Below are 27,320 nucleotides of genomic sequence, written 5' to 3' on the forward strand. Positions count from 1 at the left end.
GCATAACTGAAAATAGTATGGATGCTGGGAATTTTCTACTCTTTATCAGTAGCAAAGCAATACCTCTACAGTTAAAGACATCAGTCTTGCAGATCGTGAGCTATACGGCATTTGAAGAATTAAAAGCTTGATCTCAATACCGAGTAGCCATCATAAGCCTCAGTAAGTTTTTATTCATGCTTTTATGTACCTCCATTATAAGTTGATAACTCTGAGCGTATAGGCTAGACTGCTCTTTTCCTTCTTATTACATGAGAACAAAATCAATTTTATATATTGTGTAAATATAGGTAGAATCATAGGGAAACATTCTGGAAGAACATATCAGACAGTTTATACTTAGAAACTATTTCCTAACCTTTCTTTATTTGATTTATTCTCTATCTTTCATCTCTTGCAAGCCCTCAACTTAGGCTCTTATTCAAAATGTTATGAACATTCATCTAGCACTTTGACTTTAAATCTGGAAATCAGAATGCTGAGTGTATATTATGAATCTGTGCAGATTCCCTAGGGGAATTTGCTTCAACTAGGGCAGGGCTCATGAGTTACTTAAAATGTGTTGCTTTTAGGCAGTTTATCTTCATGCAGCCATAGATGTGAGAAGTAGTTGAATTATATTGGTTTACAGCAAAATAAATTATGAGAAAATGTATTTCTTAGGTAAGGTTTTTTTTTTAAACCGACTATGAATAGAGATATGAGCCTCTTGAAGTGGAATATATCATAGCTAAACAATGCTATTGGAGTTTTCCATTCTCCATTAGAGCTTTCTGTATTGCTTTTCATTTTTGTTTAAAAATGAACTTTTAAAACCTCTCCATGTTCCATGGAGCACACGAAGTAGTATGCAATGTATCAAAATAATGAAATGTATTCTGTAGCAGAATGAAAACATTGGGTACTTCTACTAATGCTTCATAGATAGAATTCCTCACAGTTTCTTTGTCTATTGCAACCATATGTTCCATTGTGCAGCTTCCCACAGCTTCCCTTCATCCTCAGGAACAGCCTTTGGGGGAGATATGGGAATGCAGCTGGCATAGTCCTGGTAGGTAATCAAAGCATTTGTCATTGTTTTCGTGAGCAACAGGGAAAAAAAGCAGTCAAATGTTCCAAACTCCTGAAACATAAGACTAGAAACCAAGAGTAAAACTTTCAGATATAATAAAAAATGGAATAATTCTTCCTTTATGGATGAAGGTTCTTTATATTGATTTCAAGAGGACTTTGATGTGATGGTTCAAGGTAACAGAAAGTCAGGATTAAAAATAAACCAGAAGTAGGGAGGCAGATAGAGGAAAACACTATAGATACTATAACTTACTCGTAAATAATGCAGTAACATTATAGACAACAAGCAAGCCAAGTACTGTAATTAGTTTTTCTCAGTCCTAGAATTTTTTCAGCCATCAGGTGGAATAGATGTGAGTAATTGGGTTTAAATGTTATTTTAACCTCTATGTGCCTCTGCAACGGCACTGCAAAAAGTCAACTTGTGTGTAGTTCATTAAAAAGGGATGGGAGATGTTGATTGTGATTTGTTTGCTCTATACCCATAATAGATTTATCCACAATATAATAAATTACCTGTGACTGGTTGATACCTTAACCCCAGTATTCTAAAAGTACAATTAGAATAAATGTATAACATGCAACTGGAGGAAGTGACATTTAATTTCATTGCTTTATTTTATAAAGGCCATCAATTTGGACTGAGGAAAGATATAGATTTCTATTTAATATTTTAAGACATATCTCTCTCCATTGCTCCACAGTTCTAAAACTCCCAGGAGAAATATGGCAAAACCTCCTCATTGCTATTATATAGTGCAGTAAAATCATTGGAGTTAGAGGCAAGTTAGGTCATCAAGTCAAACCCACTGCTCAGTTCAACAAACCAATGTAATTTTTTCTGGGTTTTCTTTCATTTGAACACATCCTGTGAAGGAAAGCCCACCTCTTCTCTTGGTAATTGGTTTCACTGTCAAACTATTCTTCCAGTTAGGAAGGGTTTAAAAAAAAACACATTCAAATAAGATCTGCCTTCTTCCAACTTTAATTCATTATTTCATGTTCTGCACACTTGAAAAGTGCAGAACAAATCTTGACCTTGTGCTGTGTGATGTTCTTTCATGTATTTGAAGGGTGGTGTCATATCTCCTCTCAGTCTTCTGCTGTCAAAGCGCTAAATATTACCATTTCACCCAGTCTCTTTTTATGGGACTTCAGTTTTCTAATCCCTTGTTTTTGTTTCCATTCTCTGCATCTGCTTCAAATACTTTTTAAAATGCAGTGTCAAGAACTAGAGAAACATTGTTCATCCAGAGTCAGAACATGTATCACTAATCACATCCTTTCTATTCTGTGAAGTCCCGTAATTGCATTTCTAGAGATTTGCAGAAACTTTGTACTGGAATTTTGCAGGAAGAAAAGTCCATTTTGTAAATACCGTGTTTCCCCGAAAATAAGACAGGGTCTTATTTTCTCTTTGCCCACGAAATATGGCCTTGGGCTTATTATAGAGGAGGGCTTATTATTTTCTGGGGCAGGTGAGAAGCGAGGCGCGCCTTTTACCTTTCCAGCTCTGTCGCGTTCCTCGCCATTGTGCTCAGGAAAGCGGCTGGTAAAAAAAACCTTCTTGCGAGTTCAATCAAACATCTTGAAATTGCAAGAATGTTTTTTTTTTTACCAGGGGCTTCCCTGAACACAATGGCAAGGAACGCGATGGAGCTGGAAAGGTAAGAGGCGTGCCTCGCGGCCCAACACCGCCCACCTCGCCCCAATGGTAAAGCAGCCTGCCTGGTTCCCTTCCCTGCCGTCCCTTTAGTGAAGGGTGGCAGATGAGGGGAGAAGCGAGGCGCGCCTCTTACCTTTCCAGCTGTGTCGCGTTCCAAGGGGATTCAGTGGGCGAAAGGGTGAGGAATGCGACGAAGCTGGAAAGGTAAGAGGCGCACCTCGCTTCTCCCCTCCCCACCTGCCACCCCTCGCTAAAGGGATGGCAGGGAAGGGAACCAAGCAGGCTGCCTTTACCATTGGGGTAGGCAGTGTTTTTTTGCACGAGAAGGAACAGGCGGGAGGGGATGATCGCATTGCTGGCCTGCTGCTGTTTTTGCGGCAGGCTCTTTTTGAGTGGGAGGGAAGAGAGAGGGGTGGAAGCACTTTGCTTCGCCTGATGCTGTTTTTGCAGCGGGCTCTTTTTGAGCGGGAGAAAAGGGCGGGAGATGGAAGCACTTTGCTTCGCCTGCCGCTGTTTTTGCGGCGAGCCCTCTTTTTGCCCCGCAAGCTGTACCAGTAGGTGGTACAGTGGTAATGGCGGGGACCGGCTGCACATGCGCTGAAATAGTTGGGGCGGCTTTATTTTCAGGGGAGGGCTTATTATGGCGCATGCTCTGAAAAGCCCGATTGGGCTTATTAGCATGGCATGTCTTATTTTGGGGAAAACATGGTAGGAACTGTTAGATTGGGTAATGAAAGGCACAAGAGGCTAAGATAACAACAGCTCTTTATTTGGTCAAGTACAGGCATCCACTGAGTGAGAGGTCTGGCAGCTCCCTTTTTAAAGAGGAGCTGGCCAGCGCTTCAGCCATCAGGTCTCTCTCTGTTCCCACCTGAAAAGAGAGGACCTGACTGGAAACTACTATTGTCCTTGCAACAACTAGAGGGGGGAGTATCTAACAGGAACCAATTGCATATCTTTAGCTTTAACTCATGACTCTAACCCAACATTCACTGTGAGTATAGATATGGAGGTAATTCCCCCACCCCCCACCCTGTGCCTTCAAGACAGTTTTGGCTCCTTGCCATTGCTTGGACAAGACCCTGTGGTTTTCTTGGCAAGAAATGGTTTGGCATTGTCATCATCCTAGGGCTGAGAAAAACAGGCTCAAGGTCACCAAGCTGGCTTTGTGCCTTGATGGGACCAGAACCCATGGTCTCCTGGTTTTTAGCCTGGTGCCTTAATCACTACAGCAGACTGACTCTCAATGGCTCTCATATATAAATGCACATCTGAGGAGTATATTTTCCTAGCACATGCATGTTGATGTTTATGCACATTTAGCTGTTGCAATTTTTGTAATTAATTTGTGATAGTGTCTTTGAAAAATGTTGCAATAATTACTATCTATTATAATTTGGTTGATTTTAATTTTGTAGAATCTTATTTTGTATTTTTAAGATGAACTGCAGAATACTAATAAGATTTAATCACATTTTTAATATGCCAGTAACCATTTTCTTTTTGGGTATCTAACTACGGCCATGTCACTGTAGCATGGATTAATTTAAGTTACCCAGGTAAATATACACTTTGAATCAAATTAATATTGAAAACATAGATGAGACTAAGGAGGACAAGAAAGCAAAACTATGTTTGAATGAGTAAATTTAGTTTACTAATAGATAGTATCTGCAAGCTCCATACATCTGAATCCAATTCCTAACAAAATAATAATATATGGTTACTTTAAATTATTGTTTCATGAGAGCCAATAAACTATAGTGGATTAAAAAAGTGGATATGAAAAGGTCAATTCTAATTTTTAAACTCTGGCTGCTTTGGAAAGTCACCATTAAAATCCCAAATAAGACCTAAGAACCACGGTGAGTCATGGTTAGAATGCAGTATTGCAGGCTAACTCTGCCCACTGCTAGGAATTTGATCCTGACCAGCTCAAGGTTGACTCAGCCTTCCATCCTTTCGAGGTCAGTAAAATGAGAACCCAGATTGTTAGGGGAAATATGCTGACTCTGTAAACCGCTTAGAGAGGGCTGTAAAGCACTGTAAAGTGGTATACAAGTCTAAGTGATATTGCTAATGGGAGTAAATGATAATCCTATGTGAAGGGCAGAACAAAGGGGTAGTCAGTGGTCTGCATGAAAGGAGTTGCATTTATCCAAGATGATTAAAACATACTTTTAATGGTGTACATTAAATGGTGCAAGAAAAAATATTAGTCAAATTATGTATTGCATACAAGTGAAGTCAGAAATCAATGGTCCAAGGAAAAATAACACATCATAATTGTATTGGTCACTTAAATCCTGAAAGAATTCAATATTGAAGTGTAGTGAAAAAGTTTCAGATAGCAACACAGATTAGAAACAGGAAAATCAGTTTTTGAATATTTGTTCATGTTAGAAGACCCCTACAACAAAATAGCATATAATGGAAAATTATGATCTACTTAAAATGTCACATTAAATTATAAATCCATTGCTATTGAAAACAGCTATAATAATGATAAAAATAGTGTTTGTAGATATGAATCTATAAGAGTATGAGGATATGCACATTTTTCTGTTATTGTCCTCTAAATAAATTGACTTTTGTTGAATTACTAAATTCCATACAAAAAGTAAATAGAAACAGCTCACTCCTCAGTTTAAAAAACACTGGATAATTTAATTGTCTATAGAAAGGAACAGATATTGTCATTCACTTTTAGTGAGATGTGAAAACTTTAAAAATATTTGTGCCATTTACTACATATTTGAGTAACAGTAGCTGATATGTATGTTATTGCATATTGCACTATGCTTTGCATTGCTTATACTCATTGTGAGCTGCCAAGAATTGCAGTGTGAGATGGATAACTATATAAATCAAATAAATAAAAAAGGAAGCTGTAACAGTATTATATGTTCCACCAACAAAAACCAGGATATGATTGTTATTTTCCGAACTCAAAACAAAAATCAAAACTTTTGATGTGAACCATATTGTGTGATTTGCTTATTGACTTGGAATAAAAAAATGAAAAAAAAAACACCCTGTGAACAGTGGTGAAGATGGAGCAATTAGATTATGTAAACTATTGTTTGGTAAAATATCCCCATTGACAACGATGCATCCTTAAGGAGTTTCCATCCTTGTGCAATTGGCTGTGTAACTTATATGAACATGTTTCTCTGGAACTAAGTTATATAATTCTTGAACCTAAACTGAAAATTAAAAATAAAACTTTTTTTTAGTATGTTAGCATATTTCATTTCAGAATGAAGACTGTTTGAAACTGCACCAGCCAAGTGATTTTCAAAAATGCAGTGGACTAAAACATAGTTTTTTATCATTTCCCTCCTCTAATCAATAGGGCAACCCAATGGATCCAATGGTAATGAAAAGACCTCAGTTGTTTGCAGTCGGCAACAGCCCCCATGCCCAGTCCCAGCCCAGCAGTCCATATCCAGGACAGTCATATGGGCCACCAGGTCCTCAGCGTTTTCCAATGGCAATGCAGACCCGAACTCCTGGTTCCATGGCAGGAATGCAATATCCACAGCAACAGGTTTGTTACCTTCCTTTCTGATTGCTTTTATTCTGTAAAGTGATACTTAGTCCTACAACATCTCTCTCAGCATATGCTTCATTTAGGAGTGGGGAAAAGAAAGAGAAAGCTAATTTGTAATTTATTAGTTTTCTTTTTAGTTTTTATTTTCTTTTGTCAGTGGTGAATGTATCCATTTAAAAAGAGGATTATATTATTCATCAAATGCGTTCTCTGGATTTGTGATCTTTTTCATTCATTCAGCTGCCATAAGCCTTCCGCTGCTAGTCATTTCTTCATCATAAATAATAATACTGAAGAGGGCAGATTGATTGAAATGAATATGCTATTGGTCAGTACAACAACTGTTGCAATTTACAATAAAGTACTTGGAAAACATAAAAAGTAGTGCATACTTTACATGTGTATATATTACAACATCTTTCTTTCTCCCTCCAGCTCAAACAGCAGGGAAGAGTTTTCTTATGCCCAACAAGAAGGATATAGTGGTTTCATTTCAATCTATGGTTAGAGTTTTGCAGTTGATGTCAATTTTTTTTCTTTTCCTGTGTTCTCAAGAAGGTCAATTACATTTTCATCGTCTGGATAAAGCCATTTGTGTTTTTGAAATGGCAGAATAGAGGAAAGCTATCAAAAGATTAGAGTATGTTGGTAAATCTCTGATTAAGCTGTTTATTGAAGACTGCTTTTCACAAATGCTTTTTTTTTAGAAAGAGCACTGTTAGCATAGGGCTAAATATAATTACTTTTAAAAACTTAATTTGAAGTTAAATATGGCAAAAGTGGAAAATAATGAATAGGCGGGTAGGTATATTTATTGCATTGGCATGGAATAGTCAATAATTAGCTGTGCATTCACAGTTTTCTTGACTACGCGTGATTCATAAATCTCTTGCCATACAATTTGCTTGAGGTTTAGGTTGCTAAGAGTATAGCAGTAAAGGTGACTTCTTTGTGAGAGCTTCACTAAACAATAGCAAGAAATTTATTTTGGTGTTTCTTAATGCAATTGCAAGTGATAGATTTTAAAAGTCAGTAACCTGGCTGTTACTTGGGAACAAAGTGGAAGACAACATTTACTTCTTAACTTAATTAAAATTACTACTGGTTTATCCCACGATGCTCTTTATTTTGGAAAGGACTATTGCTATCTTAAACGTAGTGTTGCATTTTTTTACTTGTGGAAAAATGCTATTTTTTTTAAAGTTGATCTGTCAGAAGGCAGTGATCTTATGCAGCAATTGGCCACTGTCCCTATCTGTCTTTTTGCTGCATTAGAATAATTGGATGAGAAATATGGTTATGACTACTAATACTCTTTGGGGAAGTAGTAGGGAGATAATTACATTGATTTTTTATTAAATGGACATCAACACCTAGGGATAATTTTGTTTGGACAGGCTCCAGAGTTTCATATATTTAGCTTGTAAATCCAGTTCTTGTCTTTAGTGCTTATATCTTATATGTCGAAATGAAAAATAAACAGTGTTAAAATTTCAGAATGCAGACCTGCCAATGATATCTTCAGTGGAGACAGGTGTCTATAAGGAAAACTAAGCTGGAATTTCTTAAGAATTTGAATGAGTTTTACTATGTGCAGATATTGTTATGTGAGATTTATAAATTAATTCAACTTTTTAAAAAAACAGATATGTACATATTTATTTATATTCAACAGATTCTAAGTAGCTTGCAGTAATAAAACTATATGGACCTCATACTCAAGAAGTGGGTATTCATAGGATCCCCTCTCAGCTAAACTCCGTTGGGTGAACAGATTTCATCTGAAGCATCTGGTTCATAAAGATAAGCGATGGTGAACCTTTTTTGGCTCGCGTGCCATACGTGGGGGGAGCCCAGGGGGGTCATTTGCAGGTGTGCCGCACCCATAATGCAATGTGCAACCCCCCATTGCGCATGCGCGCACTACAGGTGCAACCCCCCCCATTTTTGCATGCTTTTTTTTGCTCTTGCCAGGCTCCATAAGCTTTATAGGAGCCGGGGGAGGGCGAAAACAGCCTCCCCCGCCCCCCAGAAGCCTTCTGGAGACTTCAGGGACTACAGGACACTTCCCTGAAGCCTCCGGAGCAGTCAAAACGATGCTTCGAGCAAACCGGAAGTGACTTCTGGTTTGCTCAGAGGGTCGTTTTGAGCGCTCCGAAGGCTTCAGGGACCTTCAGGAGCCTTCCCTGAAGCCTTGGGAGCAGTCAAAACGACCCTCCGAGCAAACAGGAAGTCACTTCCGGTTTACTCGGAGGGTCGTTTTAAGTGCTCCTAAGGTTCAGGGACCTCCAGGAAGCTTCCCTGAAGCCTCCGGAGCAGTCAAAACGACCTTCTGAGCAAACAGGAAGTCTGTTTCCGAACTTCTGGTTTGCCCATAGGACCGTTTTTTTGAGCTCCGGAGGCTTCAGGGAAGCTCATGAAGCCTCCAGAAGGCCTCCAGGGGGGCGGGAGAGGCTCTTTCTGTCCTCCCCAGGCTCCTATAAAGCCTCTGGAGCCTGGGGAGGGCGAAAAATGGCTTTAAAAAAGGGTGAACTCAGCTGGCCAGCGTGCGCATGCGCGTTGGCCAGGTGGCAGGGCAGCGCCTTGCGTGCCCTGACAAATGGCTCCACGTGCCACATGTGGCTCACGTGCCATAGGTTCGCCATCTCTGCAGTCCCAACTTTTATGGCTCGGCAGTCCAGGGGGGGGGAGGGAGAGGGGAAACTGGCCCGTGGAAGTGGTGGGCTGATGCATGCCTATATGCACCAGTCGGCCGCTCGTATGGCTTGAGCTGCGTATGTCCGCCAATCTGCCACTTGCACGATTTGAACTGCACATTCCTGTGCACCAGCCAGCTGCTTGGGTGGCCCATTTCCAAAGCAGCCACGGCTCAGTAGTGGACTGCAGCCTGAGGATTGGTAACCCCTGCTATACCACATAGGACTGTATAAGGCAGTGATGGCGAACCTTTTTTGGCTCGCGTGCCACAAGTGGGGGGAGCGCAGGGGGGTCGAGTGCGGGCGTGCCGTACCCATAATGCAATGCGCGACCCCCCCAGTGCGTATGCATGCAAAACGTGCGACCCCCCCCATTTTTACATGTTTTTTTGCCCTCCCCATGCTCCAGGGGCTTTATAGGAGCCTGGGGAGGCGAAAAGAGCCTCCCCCGACCCCCCGGAGGCCCTCCGGAGGCTTCAGGGACTGTCCAGAGGCTTCCCTGAAGCCTTTGGAGTGCTTAAAACCACCCTCCGAGCAAACCGGAAGTGACTTCCGGGTTGCTCGGAGGGTCGTTTTAAGCGCTCCGAAGGCATCAGGGAAGCCTCGGACGGTCCTTGAAGCCTTCGGAGCGCTTAAAACCACCCTCCGAGCAACCCGGAAGTCACTTTTTGACAGTCCGGTTTGCTCGGAGGGTGGTTTTAAGCGTTTTGAAGGCTTCAGGGACGGTCCCTGAAGCCTCCGGGGGGGGCGGGGGAGGCTCTTTTTCGCCCTCCCCAGGCTCCTATAAAGCCTCTGGAGCCTGGGGAAGGCGAAAAATAGCTTTTAAAAAGGTGAAGTCAGCTGGCCAGCGCGCGCATGCGCGCTGGCCAGCTGACAGGGCAGTACCTCGCATGCCCTGACAAATGGCTCCGCGTGCCACTTGTGGCACGCGTGCCATAGGTTCGCCATCACGGGTATAAGGCATTCACTTTGAATGTGGTTTGGAAGCTTATTGGCAGCCAATATAGCTTCTGCACAAGAGGTATTATCCTATTATATTTTACTTGCCATACAAAGGAACTAGCTTAAATTAAGGCCCTTTGGCAATCTGAAACTTGGGTTAAGATTGAGGTTTGAAAATGAGAATAGAAATCTTTTTCCCCCCTCTCCCTATCCCTGCAATGACTGCCTAACCCACATCATATTTTGTTGTGGGGATAAAATGGAGATATTGAGCCTTGAGCTCCTGCAGTCAGGGAGGATATAAATCTAGCAAATAAAATTCAAAAGATGTGGCAGATATGCAGAATGTTAGCAAAGAAAGATTATGACAAAACTGAATGGAATTTGAAGTCTTTCATTTTACACATGTAGTGCATTTTGAAGTGTCAGAAAACAGCTCATGTTTTATAGTATATCCTGTAGGCATATGCATATGTGTTTTTCAAATTAAATGTTGGGTTTTTTGTGTGTATTTAGTATATTTGTAGAAAAAACCCCCAAATTCTTTAATTGTAATATGGAAGCATACTTAGAAAGTGCTGTTATCAGCATTTAATAAGGATACTAAACATTTGTGAGCCTACTTAATAGAATTTGACATATTGCCCAATGCTATTCATCTGCTTAAAGGAAGACATGTTGCTTTTCAGTTTTGAAAGTTTTCTGTGAAATGACAATGGTTACTTTCAAACCCAAAATACTGGTTTACTCTATCCAAAATAAAGATGTAATAAAAGCAGCTCTCATTAATATATTTAAAAATTAATTAGTTACTTTGAAACATATACATTGTTTTTTAAATTTTCTACCTCGGGAAATCCAATGTATTCTTAAAAATTATCAAAATGATTTCTAATTTGTTATAGATTGAAAAATTATTTTAAAAACTGTAGGTACCTATATCTTTTGTAGTCACAAAGAAATAAATGAGTACTGTATATATGGGTTGCAAGGATACATCTCCTAATTTTGTAATTTGGGCCTAAAGGGATAACCCTGATAACAACTACCTATTGTAGAATAAGATTCTGAACAGCTGGAAAGCTGGAGAGAAGGGAATCCAGACTGATAATTTGGTAGGATTGGGGACTTTTGAAAGTACTTTCATGTTGATCATATTCTGAAAATAAGACTTAAACCCAATTCTAAGAAACAGAATTGGTAGTTTAAGAGTAAAAGCTCTAGTAGGAGAGTTAGAACACCCAGTGTAAATTACCAAGCAAAAATGCTGATTTAACTCACTGATACGATTTGAATCATCTTTTCCACTGATAATGATTTAAACAGAGATTCTAATCACTAAAATGCATTCATTCAGAACACAGTTCAACATATTTGTATAATCTTTATAATTGCAACTCCTGTGTGTTTGTCGCCTTATTTCAATAAAAATAATAATTGAGGGATTTCAAAAAGGGAATGATTTTCACAAGATGCAATACTGAAATAGGAGTCGATGCTGGTAGGTTGCACAGTATGTGTCTTTTATTCATTCATGTGAGATTGCATTATTTCCACGATGTTGAGATAGCATTTAATTTTAAAGGCTCTTTTTTAATAAGAAAGGAATTTAATATTTAATTCATATTTTTTTAAAAATCAGAATGTATTCAATTTCTTAGGATTTGGTTTATTCTGCTGCTTTAATAGAATACAGAAAGATGCATTTTGTGTTGTAATATAGAGCCCAAAAACACCACATACTGAACTGGAGGCGAGAGATTGCTGCAACCATGCAGATTGTCTACTTAAAGATATCTGCCTTAGTAAGTCAAAGGTTCATCATAATGAAAAATGAGGCTATACAATAAGAAATAATGTGATTATTGGACAAGACTTTTTAAAAGGCCACCTTAAGAATTGTGCAATCATAGATTACACATAATCACAGAATTACCCCATTTGTTCCATGGATTATGCAGAAGCCTGAATTTACACGGCCTTATAAATTTTTATGTATAAGATTCTCTAAGTAGGGGTATGTTACTAATGCTGTCTGAACTGCTGGGAAATGTTTAGTGTTTCCCCCTTTCTGGTGATGTTAAGCCTCATTGACTAAATTGAAAAAGGCTGCTCATAGCAGGATAAGGTTTTATGTTGTATTGTCTCCTTTGGAATTATCCTTTCCATTAAGTATAATTCGCTCTATGGAGGGAGGTGAGCATAGATTACGGATAATCACAGAATCAAATTTGACACAAGAAAGAAACTTTATGGTAGCTTAGCTCTACATCTTAACTGTGGTCATTGATAATGTTTACTGAATAAAATCCCAAAAGCAGTACAATTGAATTATTATGGAAACTAGAAACAGTACAATGATTTCTTCCTCTAAACTGATGTAGGGAATTGTCGGTTAAAAAGAAAATGCTTGCTGTCTTGAGAGAGTAATATTGTTTGAATTAGATGACACAATAGTATCAGGAAATAGCATTAGGGCTAGAGCTGACACTTGTGTCTTTCAATATATACATTTGAGTAAATTGGTTGTTGAAATTATTGCATTAAATGTCTACCAAAAACTAAGTCATTGTGTTTATTAAAGAATTGTTATCAGTTGTAGACAGAAATCCACACAGTATATATGACAGCAGAAGAACCCCGTATGGTACCATTAATGGATACCATCAGAGCTGCAATTGCTAAAGACTGATTTCCTTCGGATTTCCTCACTTCCTTTTCTGATGGGCAGAATTAATATGTTAATATTCTGTGCAGACCTTGGCCTGGTAATTAAGTATGCAATTAGTAGCAGTAAGTCAGAGTTAGCATATATCTTGCAAAGTTCTCACGATAGATGCATTTTTGTCACTGCATTTTATATCCATTTGAGAAGGCAAGAACAACTTCAGTGGAAATACGTTTGGAATTTTTTGCCTGTGCAAAATGATCATCTTGAACCAGAGCAATTATAATGTTCAATCACGAGTCAGTGAAACATGTTCAAGGAGCACAACATATTTAAGTTTGTGTTTTTGCCTATGTTTCTCCTTTTGCAGAGTGGATATAAGCAAAAGCATCAGATTTCTTTTTTTTTTATTGAAAAAGTTTTATACAAACAAATTTTCCCCCTTTTAACCCCCCCACCATACAGTATAAATCACATACAGATACTATACCCCCTCCCCTCCCCCCAACCCCCCCCAAAAATTTCTCATTCAAATATTATACCAAATACTTTACCCCCTCCCCTCCCCTCCCCCCGTCTTAAAGTAAATTACTCATTCACATATTGTACCCCCTCTCCTTCCAGCAATCACAATATAAGTTTCTCTTAAAGTAACAATAGCCCATTAATCCCATCTTCTAAGCTAATTTAACATATATAAATCATAATATAAATTTCTCTTAAAATAACAATATTTCATTAATCCCATCTTCTAGTTTATTTATACATATATATTACCCCACCGTCCACCCTAACCCACCCCCACCTCCCACTCAACCCCCCCTGACTTCCGCTATACACCACTCTAACAATTCCAAGCATCCCATGTATTGTTTACTCTGATCATCTATCAGTCTAAACATTCTTACCTAAAGGCTACATGATACCTCCTAGTCTGGTATTTATTCTGTATATAATCAATCCATTTTACCCATTCCTGTGTGTAATTCTCCTGCTTCTGATCTTTTAAAAAAAGCTGAAATTTTTGCCATTTCAGCGAACCCCGCCACCTTCTGAGTCCATTGACCAATTGTCGGTAAAAAATCTTTTTTCCAATTTATTTATTTATTTAGTTATTCTTCGCATTTCTAGACCGCCCCCTCTCCTAAAAAAAAGGACCCGGGGCGGTGTGATTGCGCAATGTTGCGCAATCATCAGATTTCTTTTAATTTCTTTTAATAGCCCAAGCCTGTAAGGATGAAGTGAGGAAAGCTAAGGCTCACTATGAAGAAAGGCTTGCCACAAAAGTAAAAAATAACAAAAAAAGCTTCTTCCAACATGTTAAAAACAACAAAAAAGTTAAGGAAACAATTGGTCCATTGCTGGGAGAAAGTGGCAAGAAGGTGACAAGCAACAGGGAGAAAGCAGAACTATTTAACTCATGTTTTGCATCTGTCTTTACACAAAGGGATAAAACAGTCCAACCTATCAAAAACAGCACCACAAAAATCAGATTAGGAACACAAATTGAAATAGGGAAGAAAATGGTAAGTGAGCATCTGTCTACCCTAAACGAGTTCAAATCACCAGGACCGGATGGATTACACACCAGGGTTCTGAAGAAACTAGCAGACGAGATCTCAGAACCACTGAATTATATCTTTCAGAGATCCTGGAACACTGGGGAACTACCAGAGGACTGAAAAAGAGCTGATGTGGTTCCCATCTTCAAAAAAGGAAAAAAAAACAGATCCAGGAAACTACAGACCTATCAGCCTGACTTCAATACTAGGAAAGATTCTGGAAAAAATAATCAAGCAACGAATTAGCGAATACCTAGAAGCAAACAAAGTAATAGCCAAAAGCCAACACGGGTTTGTCAAAAACAGATCATGCCAGACTAATCTTATTGCATTCTTTGATAATGTGACAAAATTAGTAGACCAGAGGAATGCCATCGATATAGTTTACTTGGACTTCAGTAAGGCATTTGATAAGGTAGACCATAATTTATTACTAGATAAAGTAGAAGAATGTGGGTTAGACAGCATCACCACCAGATGGATTCGTAACTGGCTGACCAACCACACTTAACGTGTAGTTCTCAATGGAACTGCATCTACATGGAGGGAAGTATGCAGTGGAGTACCCCAAGGCTCTGTTTTAGGCCCAGTACTCTTCAACATCTTCATCAATGATTTGGATGAGGGAATAAAAGGGGAACTCATCAAATTTGCAGATGACACCAAGCTGGCAGGAATAGCTAACACTCCAGAAGATAGGCTTAAGATTCAGAAGGATCTTGACAAACTTGAACATTGGGCACTATCTAATAAAATGAAATTCAATGGTGAAAAGAGTAAGGTTCTACATTTAGGCAACAAAAACGGAATGCACAGGTACAGTATAGATGGTACTTTGCTCAGTAGTAGTAACTGTGAAAGGGATCTTGGAGTCCTAGTGGACAACCATTTAAATATGAGCCAGCAGTGTGCAGCAGCTGCCAAAAAAGCCAACACAGTTCTAGGCTGCATAAATAGAGGGATAGAATCAAGATCACGTGAAGTGTTAATACCACTTTATAATGCCTTGGTAAGGCCACACTTGGAATACTGCATTCAGTTCTGGTCGCCATGATGTAGAAAAGATGTGGAGACTCTGGAGAGAGTGCAGAGAAGAGCAACAAAGATGATTAGGGGACTGGAGACTAAAACATATGAAGAACGGTTGCAGGAACTGGGTATGTTTAGTTTAAGAGAAAGAAGGACTAGGGGAGACATGATAGCAGTGTTCCAATATCTCAGGGGTTGCCACAAAGAAGAGGGAGTCAAACTATTTGACATTTTCTCTTAATTTTCTGTACTGTTTATGTAGTTTACCTATAAGGGTTAAATCATAAATAAGTATTAGATGTTCTCTTACATATTAACAAGTTGAAGAATATCATATTCTATACTAGAAAATAAATTTTATTTTTCAGTATGAAGTGATGCTCTTTAGGGAAAAATAAATTAGATCTGCTGGTAATATTTATGACAAGGCAACAAATAATATTGCTTTCCTTGTAATTCTAAGATCAGGCTTGTTAATGTATCCTAAAATAGAACAAACTAAATCAGAATATAGAACAGAACATGTTTAAACCTTAGCATTGCTGTCAACATCAGCTTGGAGATTAAATCTAAGAGTATATCTCTAATTACATAATGTGTTAAGAGTTGTAGCCCATATGTTGTTTATTTTGCTTTGAATTCCTTTAATTGATATAAAACCTCCCTGGCTCAGGTCAGATAATATACTCTTTGGGGAAAAATAGCATAGGAAGAAAAAGTGGGATAAAAAACAAAGAGGAAAATACGGGCCGACAGAATGGATTTCCCCTTTCCCTTGTATTGCTCTTCAAAATGCCCCCTTTTTTTTGAAGGGGTGGGAGAAATTGAGGAGTTATTGCATATGAAATTGGGATAAAGTAGGGGTGTCAAACTCATGTCGTTACATTGTAATCGCATGACATATCATGATTTTTTTCCCCTTCGCTAAATCGGGCATGGATGTGCCAGCACGTGACTCATCTGGCCTGTGGGTCGCGAGTTTGACAGCCCTGGGATAAAGTGATCCAAAAGAAGAAAGTGGTAGACATCTTATTGCATGAATGTTACTTGCCAACATAAAATGCCAACATTCAGCGTATACACATAGACACAAACACAAACACACACACACAGAGCAGGTTTCTCTAGTTTAGAGGCCTTGATTGTGCTTGCTAAGAGCAATAATGTAGCAATAAATTCATTGTTAGCTTGTTTTAATGATTTCATGTTTTCTCTTTTCAAGGTTCTATTTTGACATTTACCATCACTTTTGTTTTGAAATAGACTATTGGCTCACATGTAGGAAAGCACATAAAGTAAACTTGAAAATTAGGGCTACATAAATTACTAATGGCATTACCTACTTAACTTCCATTTAATAGAAAAGTTCCAAACTGTTATTTTGGCATTATGCAGCCCTTCTTAATAAACCTTTTCAAAATATCGCTGATCCTCAACTTACAACTACAATTGAGCCCAACATTTCCATTGCCGAGCAAGTCAGTTATTAAGTGAGTTTTGCTCCATTTTACAATCGCTTTGGCACAATTATTAAGCAAATTAGTGTAGTTGGTAAGTGAATTATGTGGTCATTAAGCGAATCTGGATCTCCCACTGATTTTGCTTATCAGAAGCTGGCTAGGAAGGTTATGAAGGGTGATCACGTGACTCCAGGACAGTGCAGCTGTCATAAATACAGGCCGATTGCCAAATTCCCAAATTTGGATCATGTGACCATGGGGATGTTGCAACAGTCATAAGTGGGAAAACTGGTCATACTTTTTTTTTTTTAGTGGTATAGTAACTTTGAATTAAGTCGATGACCCCTGTAAAAGGAAAAACAAAACTGTCTTCACTTCAAGCATTTGAAGCTGATAGTATAAATATTAAAACAAGAACTAGGAATGTTTCTCCTCCTCCTCCTCCTTCTTCCTCTTTCTCCCCCCCCCCTCACACACACACCTCTTAAAATGCATATATTCATTTTGAGGCTAGGCTCTTCTTTCTGTGTGTATGTATGTATGTATGTATGTATGTATGTATGTATGTATGTATGTATGTACTTGAACTCGAGATCATCCAGTTCAGTAGAATGGAGCAGAGGCAAAAAGAAACTCGTTCATATTTTGCGTAATTCACTGCCATATGGTAAAAGCCCACTAGCTTTGATAGCTTTAATAGAGAATTGGACAAAATCCATAGATTGCTGTTAGTCATGAATACTTTATTGAGCCTCCTATGTTTATAGGCAACATGCCACTGAATACCATCTGCTGGGATGAACAGTGGGAGAGAAAGCTTCCTAGAGGTATCTGATAGGACTATGCACAGTTTGAAAATATTTGGAAGAAACACGTTGGACCTTTCATGAGCACCGCTCCTCTCTGGTGTTCTTTAAAGCAGCCCATCTTTTTTCATGCTTCAGTTTACAAAGAAATAGTGGCTGCTTTAAGTTTTGCATCAACAGTCATAAGTGTGAAAACTGGTCATAAGTCACTATTTTCAGTGCTGTTGTAACTTTGAACGGTCACTAAACAAGCTATTGTAAGTCAAGGACTATCTTATGGTTGAGGGAGAGGATTTTAAAGAAGAGGAACAAAGATACTGATATAATTGGACATTTTGGAGAAGAAGAACCCATGGTACTGTGAAGTTTTCGATCTTAATCTACAAAAATTGGGCAGAATTCTGAATGCCAGAGCTGAAAATCAGTATTAATGCTACTGATTATGTAAGACATGATCATTTACTTTATTCCTGCTGATGAAAATGCAAAAGAATATTTTCCTATGTCACAGGGTTTACTGAAACATTGTTGCTGTCTTGTTTATAATACTCTTGTGGATGCTTTTGCACAGAGTAGTATGTGTCAGAGCTTGAAATACTCTTGTGCAGTTCTCTTTGAACAGATAGCACAGGACAAGTTCTAGCACATAGCTGCTTGACATGTGGCCGCCTACCACTAGGAAAGAATGCCTTCCTTGCATTATCTAAGCTGATCTGTTTCAAAGTTTGCCAATCATTTTTCAGTTTAAATACTGGTCTGTAAGTAATTTCTGAGCTATCATATTGAATCATTGCATATATTTTTTGAACAAAGCAAGATAGCAGTGGGAAATATTGAATAGACTAAAGCAAACTATTGTTGGCTAGGGGATATAAATCTTCACAATCTTTGTTAGTATGAACCCATTTTTGTTTTGAACTGTAGCATATTCTGAAGAATCCTTGTATTGCACAAGATGAAAATAGAAGTAGAAGCACAAGTAGAAATAAAATTACTACCAGTAAGTATGTAATAGATTTATAAGCAATAGAGCTCTAAAGGGTTAATTAGATATTAATTACCCTCCTATTCTTATATTAACATTTAAACATCTTAGCTTTACAGTTATTCACATTCTCATGTCTTCACATTGAGTCTTAAACTGCCTTACATCAAATCAGATGACTGATCCCTCTAGCCCAGAATTATTAATATCTGATTGGTGGTGGATGAACAGCATTTCAGGCAAGATATTTTCTAGCACCAGCTATTATGAGAGGAATTGAATCTAGAATTTGTGGATGTGTCCCATGGACAAAAGATGCCCAGTAGCAAGGTTTTGTATGAATCCTGATGCTCAGTACATTGTTTGACTAAATGCTTAGCTTGGGACCAAACACACATTTTGCCATGGAATTGAAACAACTATTCTGGGAAATCTGTGGCTATAAACACTTTTTATTAGCATTACATAAAAGGCAGGATATTTACTGCTAGGTGTCTTTGGATTTTATATAAGAACAGTCTCTTTTTAGCACCTCTTAGAAAAGGCAGGCAATATTTATAGATATTGTTGCTTTTTCACATGATTAAATGATAAAATGCTACCAAAATGTATAGGTATCAGAGGGTTCTGTGTAAGAAAATTATTTTCAGTTGGAAATTTGGGGAAAAAAGATTTTTTTGGCTACCAGATTTATGGGCAACCATTATAAAAATAATATATTGCGTCGGTTTGACCATATAAGGGACAAAGTGGAAAAATATCAAAACAACAGGTAAAGAGTAGAACACATTACATACATGAAACCAATGCTAATTATGAAATTCATTAAGCATGTTAATCCAAATGTTTTGCAGTTTATATACAGTAGTATTGCAACAAAGTTCGGGCATATTTAAAGAAATAAAATTATGAGCCTGAAAGAAACGGTTAGGAATGAAACTGGTTAAAATTATTGGGGAATTTGGTTTGGTATGGACTTACAAGCTCAAGGCGTGTCAACATAAAACAAACAGCATAACAAGATATGTCTCAAGATTTCACTGGTTGCTTTTCTGAAAGGGCAAAATCTAGATTCCAATGGAATGCTCTTATATCTCCAACTCAAAAAATGGATGGGAGCACATTATGCTGTGCCAGGGTTAGCACCCTCCTGACTGTCCACATAGTAATTTAATTTAGATATCTAATAGATCTGAAAGGAGTGCAACAGCTACTTAAAATATATCTTTAAGGAGTGACATCAGATCTAATTGAACATCAGTGTTCTTAAGATATTGCTTCATTGCCTCTAATGTATGTCCTCTTGAATTAAGGAAACCCTACCAATTCCAGGTTCTTGGTATTGCTTGGGCTAAGTTGAAACAAACACATCAGAAGAAGACATAGGGAATATGACTTGCTGTTGATAAAAACTGTTACAGAGATAGAAGTCTGGCTACAGCTAAAAGCCAGCTATAGAAACTTAACCTATTTTCCATAGTTGGTGGAGATAGCATCCAGGAATGGGTTAACCCTGTCTGTTATCCAATTGGACTGAGTCTGCAATCTGTGATGACACGCCTCCTCGGTAGCTCCTCCCAGCTTTTAGACTCAGTCTATCCTAGGACTAGACATGTTTTTTACTCTTTACATTTATACAGGAACAATAATTATATCTTCACAACTGGAGGTTTGCTCCCTGTTAACAATCAGGTTAAAGCATCTGCAATCCAGCAACTAGGGCTTCAGCCACATTTTGCTGAAGGCCACAAGGCGGCAGTTCAGCCTATGGCTGACACAGGGCAGCTCCCATGGGCAACGCTGACTCTACGACAGCAGGTAATGCTGTGCGGCAGTCCCAACAAGTTTTCACTCTGCAGCCTCAGCCCCAGGCTTCCAACAGTGACAGGCGCCATTTTGATTCACAGAAGTGGATGGGCGCCATTTTAAAGTGCGAAGACATCAGTCGCCAATTTGGAACACAGTTACAATGGCAGCCATTTCGCAGTGGCGTGGAGCCAGGTGAGAGTTCATGCCACATGGACCCTGTCACAACCAGGCTGCTCCGCTGCCCTCCGCCCCCTCTGGACACCAGAGCTTGATATTTTTTCACAGGGGCAACAGGAGTAATTTTGCGGGACGCCCTTGTCATGCGGTGCCTTAAATATGTTGGATGCCATTTTGGAGGACCCAGCCTCAGTGGCCGAAGACCCTCAACTGTTCCCCCATCATGCAGGGGGCATGAGGACATGCCGCAAGGACCTCAGGATCAAGGCCTGCAAGGAAGCGGACAGCCCCTCACTCACGATCCAAGGGGCACTCAAAAAAGGCCTCTAAGGCCACAAAATGGATAGAGAGCCAGTGCCAGAGGGCTTTAGACTGTGAATTTACCAAAGCCCAGAGGGAAGCAGCCAAAAGGGTCTCAGATCAATGATCCAGAGAGCAGGTCAGTCTCCAACCAATTGGGAGCTGCCCCTCACTACCAACAGCCCTCAGCAGCCTTCAGAGACTGTACATCCACCCAACATGGCAGCCATCATCTCGGAGGCCATCTGGCAGAATCAGCAGTAGAAAATGAGGTGGTTCCATCCCCCAGGCTATTCCCGCACGTAGTAGAAAGGCTTCCCTGGGTCGGGTCCTTTCCCAAACAGCCAGGACAAATGCCTCTATAACATTGACCTAGAGTTAGCCAAGGCCCTAGAGCAGCGATGTCGAACCTTTTTTGGCTCGCGTGCCATAAGTGGGGAGAGTGCAGGGGGGCAGTGTGCAGCCGTGCCGCATCCATAATGCAATGCACGACCCCCCCCCATTTTTGCATGCTTTTTTGCCCTCCCCAGGGTCCCAGGGCTTTATAGGAGTCTGGGGAGGGCGAAAACAGCATATCCCGCCCCCCAGATGCCCTCCGGAGACTTCAGGGATTTCAGGACGCTTCCCTGAAGCCTCTGGAGCAGTCAAAACGACCCTTCGAGCAATCCAGAAGTGACTTCCGGTTTGCTCAGAGGGTCGTTTTGATCGCTCCGAAGGCTTCAGGGACCTTCAGGACGCTTCCCTGAAGCCTCCGGAGCAGTCAAAACGAACCTCCAAGCAAACCGGAAGTGACTTCCGGTTTGCTCTGAGGGTCATTTTGAGCGCTCCGAAGGCTTGAGGAACCTTCAGGACGCTTTCCTGAAGCCTCCGGAGGAGTCAAAACAAACCTCCGAGCAAAACGGAAGTGACTTCCCATTTGCTCTGAGGGTCGTTTTAAGCGCTCCGAAGGCTTGAGGGACCTTCAGGACGCTTCCCTGAAGTCTCCGGAGCAGTCAAAACGACCCTCCAAGCAAACCAGAAGTTCGTTCCCGAACTTCTGGTTTGCCCGTAGGAATGTTTTTTTGCACTCCGGAGGCTTCAGGGAAGCTCATGAAGCCTCCGGAGGGCCTCTGGGGGGCGCGGGGAGGCTCTTTTCACCCTACCCAGGCTCCTATAAAGCCTCTGGAACCTGGGGAGGGTGAAAAATGGCTTTAAAAAAGGGTGAACTCAGCTGGCCAGTGTGCACATGCACGCTAGCCAGCTGACAGGGCAGCGCCTCACGTGCCCTGACAAGTGGCTCCGCGTGCCACCTATGGCACGCATGCCATTGATTTACCATCACTGCCCTAGAGGTTCCAACAACTGATGCCCCAGTTATATCCCGGGATCAGGGAAAGAGGCTCCTTGTGGAACAGGCGATCCTTTTCCATTTCTGGAGAGCCTGTCAGCTTCCTCAGTTGCCTCTGGTGCTCCAGAGGAAGGCCTCCGCCTGGAGGAGAAGAGATCAAAACAGACCTTCGTCAAGAGTCATCAAGCCGTCACTTGGGCGGTAAGAGCTGTCACGGTTTCCTCCTCCTTCAACAGGGCTTCCCTGCTCTGGTTGAAGCAATTGCAGGATAGGATTCCCCCAGGTGACACTAGGCCCCACCAGGACATTAATAAAGTGAAGGCGGCAATGGAGTTCTTTGTGGATGTATCTCTGAACACTGCTAGGCTTGCATCAAAATCCATTGCCTCTTCGTTGGTGACTAGATGTCTTCTTTGGCTCAGACAGTGGTAAGCGGACTCCAGACATAAGTGGAGGCTGGCATCACCTCCCTTCTTGAGGGATTGCCTATTCGAGGACCCTCTGGAGCTCCTCTTCATAGAATCTAGAGATAAGCGCAAGGTATTAACTTCACTTTATCGACAGGCAGAACCTCACACTACTTCTTACTATTGACGCTTACCCTTTCATTCAGGAAGCCTGCCTTGCAGTCGGATCGGCCAGCTCATGAGCTACGGCTCTGGAGCTGTTTCCCCACGGAGCTCCGTGATTCTGGGCTCTCGGAGGGATGCGCCACCAGACCTTTCACGCACAGCAGTTCCAGCGAAGTCAGTGGCCATTCTGCGGATTGCTCGGCCACATTGGGTGTCGGTGGCCATTTTGCGGGTTGGAAAAACCTGGGAAGATAGCGGTGGCTATTTTGAGGCTCGGAAAAGGCTCAGAGATAAAAAGTTGGCCATTTTGGACATTTTAAAAAAGGCGCGAACTCTGAAGCAGCTGTTAGAAGTGCCCAGCGACCTAGGATCATCCCAGGTGGACCGGATCAGGAGCACCTGGCCTTCAAATGGGTGAGACCATTGCCTATCTTTATTGTGGCATTGATTTATGTCTGATGAGATGGCTGACCAAACTGTGGCTGCAGATAAAGGATTAGAGGAGGCAGGACCATCGGGGGCAAAGCGCAATAGGAAGAGGCAAGCCAAAGAGGCTCCTTCCTCAGGAGTCTCTAAAGCCACCACCAGGGCAGAAGAGTGCAGGCAGAAGGCTCTTGAGAAAGAATTTCAGAGGGCCTCAAAACAGCAACAAATTCTAACTGCCCAGCCCTCTCCAACTCCTCCTGAGGATCTCTAAGTTGCCTCCCCAGCTCCACCTGTCTTGCCTCCCATGGACCCTTACCCTTCACTGGCTGATTCAGATGGGGAATTGTGTTCTTCAGAGTTCTCCTCTTCTATAGAACCTGACAACAGAGGCGATTTCTTTAATGTCCCTCTCAATAGGGAATGCACCTTTGAACAGGCTTCCCTCCCTGTTGCACATGGTTCTGGGATTCCCCAAGCCATGTACACCTCTTCTGCAGATATGGCAACATCATTGCTGAAACCATTAAACAGGTCATGGCTGCTGGCCTGCAACAGCGCCCCCAACCTGCTCCATCACATAGCCACAAGCATAAATCTTCTGCAACTGCTCAACAACCTGATCCCTCTGCTTCTATTTCTCAGGCTTCAGTTGGTGGGGAGCAAGATAATCTGCGGGATCAGACCTGTCTGACGAGGTGGTCACCCCGGATGCCCCAGCCTTTGCCAGATTATTCAAAACCGATCGCTTTAAATCCCTTCTACTTAAGGCCATTAAATCTGCTAACTTACTACCTTCTGCTTCAGCTTCTACTTCACAGGAGAAACCAACAGAACCGGCTACAACTGAGGGTCCCAGTACCCCATTCACCGAACCTACTGTGGAAAAGAAGGTGATCCCTGTTCCCAAGATCTTCCTGAACGTGATCCAGAAGTAGTGGGAGTCCCTGGGCACGGCTCTACAGCCAATCAACCTCATCAAGTGCCTCTATAACATTGCACCGGAACTCACCAAATTCTTCGATACTCCCCCAGTTGACACACTGACTGCAGCCATGTCATCCCCTAATGTGATCTCTGGCGCCCCTGAAGAAGTCCTCAAGCCTGAGGACAAAAGGTCAGACCAAACCTTAGCCTGGGCTGTTAGGGCCTCCACTGCCACTTCCTTTTTCTCTAGAGCGGCTCTAGTCTGGATTGAACAATTTCAGGAGCGCATTGCTCCTACTGACACTAGATCACATAGGGACCTCAACAAGATTAGGGCAGGTGTTGAATTTGCAGCTGATTCTTCTCTCAATGCTGCCAGGTTTGCTTCTAAAGACATGGCCTCTTCGGTCACGGCCAAGCAACTGCTTTGGCTCAAGCCATGACAGGCATACCAAGTGGCGCCTGGCGGCTTCCCCCTTCAGTGGCACCCAATTATTTGGTACCACTTTGGATCCGTACCTCATGGAATCTAAAGACAAGCGCAAGGTCCTTTCATCCATCTATAAGAAACAGGACAGTTGTCCCACTCCGTACTATAGGAGGTCATCCTTTCGGCCGGCGGACAGGGGAACTTCCTTTTCCCGTCCACAATGTCAATCTTACACTCCCAGACAGGAATCTCACCAGGACAGATCTAACAGAAATGTACAGCGTTTCCCCTCCAAAAAGTCTTACCGTGGAAAAAGCAACCACCAATTTTTACGTTGAAAATGACTATCTGGACTCTCTTCCAATTGGAGGCTGCCTGGTGTTCTTTGCCCACCGCTGGGAAGAGACCACAGCAGACAATTGAGTATTCAAAATTGTCAAATTCAGCCTCATGCTGGAATTCCGTTCCATCCCCCAGGAACACTTCGTGCCATGCTCGGTCTCTCGGTGTCCTCATAAGAGGTCATTGATGGAACAGGCCATTCAGCACCTGTTGGAGATCTGGGCCATTCAACCGGTGCCTCCCCATCAGGAAGGGCAGGGCTTTTATTCCCACCTGTTTGTGTACCAAAGAATTCTGGGGGATGGAGAGCAATTTTGGATCTAAAATCGTTGAACCGCCATATTGTCTACCGGCGGTTCAAAATGCATTCTCTGCACACCATCCTGCAGGGAGTCAGAAAAGACAACTTCTTCACATCGATGGACTTGACTGAAGCTTACCTTCATATTCCCATCTTCATAGACCACCGAAAATATCTCCATTTCTCTTATGGGTGGAGGCACTTCCAGTACCGAGCTCTTCCGTTCAGACTGTCCTCGGCCCCCACATCAGGTCATCTCCAGTTCGGATTCTCTGTTACCTGGACGACATTCTCTTGTTGTCCAGGTCTCCAGTTCAAGCAGAAAGGGATCTCGCTCTCACCATTCACACCCTGCAGAATCACGGGTTCGGGGTGAATCTCAAGAAGAATCACCTCGTTCTCGGCACTCACATTCTCCACCTCCGGGTCTTGATAGACACCGTGGTGGAGAGGGCGTTTCTGTCCAATGACCGTATACTCAGTCTGAAGGAGCTTGTCAGGACAGAAGGAGTAGTAGCCCAAAGGTCTCCTGTACGCGTTTCCGCCCCTTCCCCTCATTGGAAAATGTTGGAGCAGGAGGCAGAACTATTTCTACTAGTGCCAAATTAGTCACGCTGGCCTTGGTATGCCGACCTAGTGACTCTGTCAATCTCCACTCTATGGCACATTCCATGGTCTCTCCTGTGTCTATACCAAGGGTCTGTTTGTCACCCCAACCCAAAGTGGCTACAATTAACCACATGGCGATTCAGCGGCAAGCCTTAACAGCCGATAACATCTCCCTCAATGTCATTGCTACCATTCAGGCATCACGCAGAAGCTCTACTAATCACATTTATGATGCCACTTGGTGGGCATTTGCACTGTGGTGTACCAACCAGACTGTTGACCCACTTAAAGCGTCCATTCCACAGCTATTGGACTTCTTACAGAGGAGACTTCATCAGGGCCTTACCCCTAATATGTTACATCGACAGGTGGCCGCGTTGGCTTCTGTCCTAGATGATCTGGCTCCGAACATCTACCTTCTCATCATTTGATCCGGAGATTTCTCCATGGAGCATCCAACCTGCATCCCCCTGCCATCCATAGGTATCCGACTTGGGACATACCTCGTGTTCTAGAGGCTTTGATTTCCTCTCCCTTTGAACCTATGAGATCCGCGTCTTTGAAACTGTTGTCCTTTAAGACGTTGTTTTTGGTAGCTATAACATCTGCCAGACGTATTTCTGATTTGGCTGCCCTTTCAGTCAGGCATGACTTGTGCGTGTTCCATCCAGACCAAGTTGTTTTATTAGTTTGAGTTTTGAATTTTATTAAATTTATATACCGCCCCCCTCTCCCCGCAGGGACTCGGGGCGGTGTACAGACAGTACATATAAAACAACAAAGCAAGAACAACAAAACATTAGACAACCAACATAAACATACGGTCTGTAAAATATCCGAACTCATTTCAAGTTAAAAACAGTCTAAAACCAGTCTAAAACCAAATTAAAACCCCAAAATTTACAATATTAAAAAGCCATCCAGGAAGGTCAGTAATAGATTGTACTTATGATTACGATTAGGCTAGGCCGGCTAGCCGGAACAGGTGGGTCTTGAGTTTCTTACGGAAGGAGCGGAGATCAACAGTAGTTCTAATGTCAGGGGGGAGTTCGTTCCAGAGGGTTGGGCCCATCACAGAGAAGGCCCTACTCCTGGGCACCGCCCGCCCGCATTGTCTAGCGGAGGGTACCCGGAGGAGACCCTCCCTGTGTGAGCGGATTGGTCGTAGGGATGTATGGGGTAGAAGCGATCTCGCAAATAACTAGGTCCCGAGCCATGAAGCGCTTTGAAGATGACAATCAACACCTTAAGTTGTCTTAAGACTGGACCCGACATTCATACGAAGGTGAATAGCTGCTTCCACAGAGGTCAAGAGTTAAACTTGCATGACTTCTGTCCATCTCCCCGTCATGAGAGGGAACGTAAGTGGCACACTCTTGACATATGTCGGGCCCTCAAGATCTACATCGACCGCACCGCTTCATTCCGCCACTCAGAAGCTCTATTCATATCCTTTCACCAGGCTTCCTTGGGTAACAAGGCTTCATCGTCGAGTCTGGGGCGGTGGATCAGGGCCTGTATTAAACTGTCTTATGAACTTCAGTCCTTGCAGGTTCCTCTAAACATTACAGCTCATTCTACACACAGTGCTGCAACATCTGCTGCTTGGTCCACGCAAGCCATGTTGGAAGAAGTCTGCCTGGCAGTCACGTGGACGTCTCC

General features: G+C 41.7%; 1 protein-coding gene across 10 annotated transcripts in view; it reads left to right on the forward strand.

Annotated features, from left to right (window-relative positions):
* ARID1B (AT-rich interaction domain 1B) overlaps positions 1 to 27,320 on the forward strand; it is a 425,150-nt gene that overhangs the window by 31,133 nt on the left and 366,697 nt on the right. For all 10 annotated transcript variants that reach the window (XM_081944091.1, XM_081944094.1, XM_081944097.1 and 7 more), the window contains exon 2: positions 6,096 to 6,290. In XM_081944091.1, coding sequence (XP_081800217.1) covers positions 6,096 to 6,290 — 195 coding nt within the window. The remainder of the gene's footprint in view (positions 1 to 6,095; positions 6,291 to 27,320) is intronic.

This window comes from Natrix helvetica (assembly GCF_964273705.1).
Source record: "Natrix helvetica genome assembly, chromosome: 2".
NCBI classification, from domain to species: Eukaryota; Metazoa; Chordata; class Lepidosauria; order Squamata; family Natricidae; genus Natrix; species Natrix helvetica.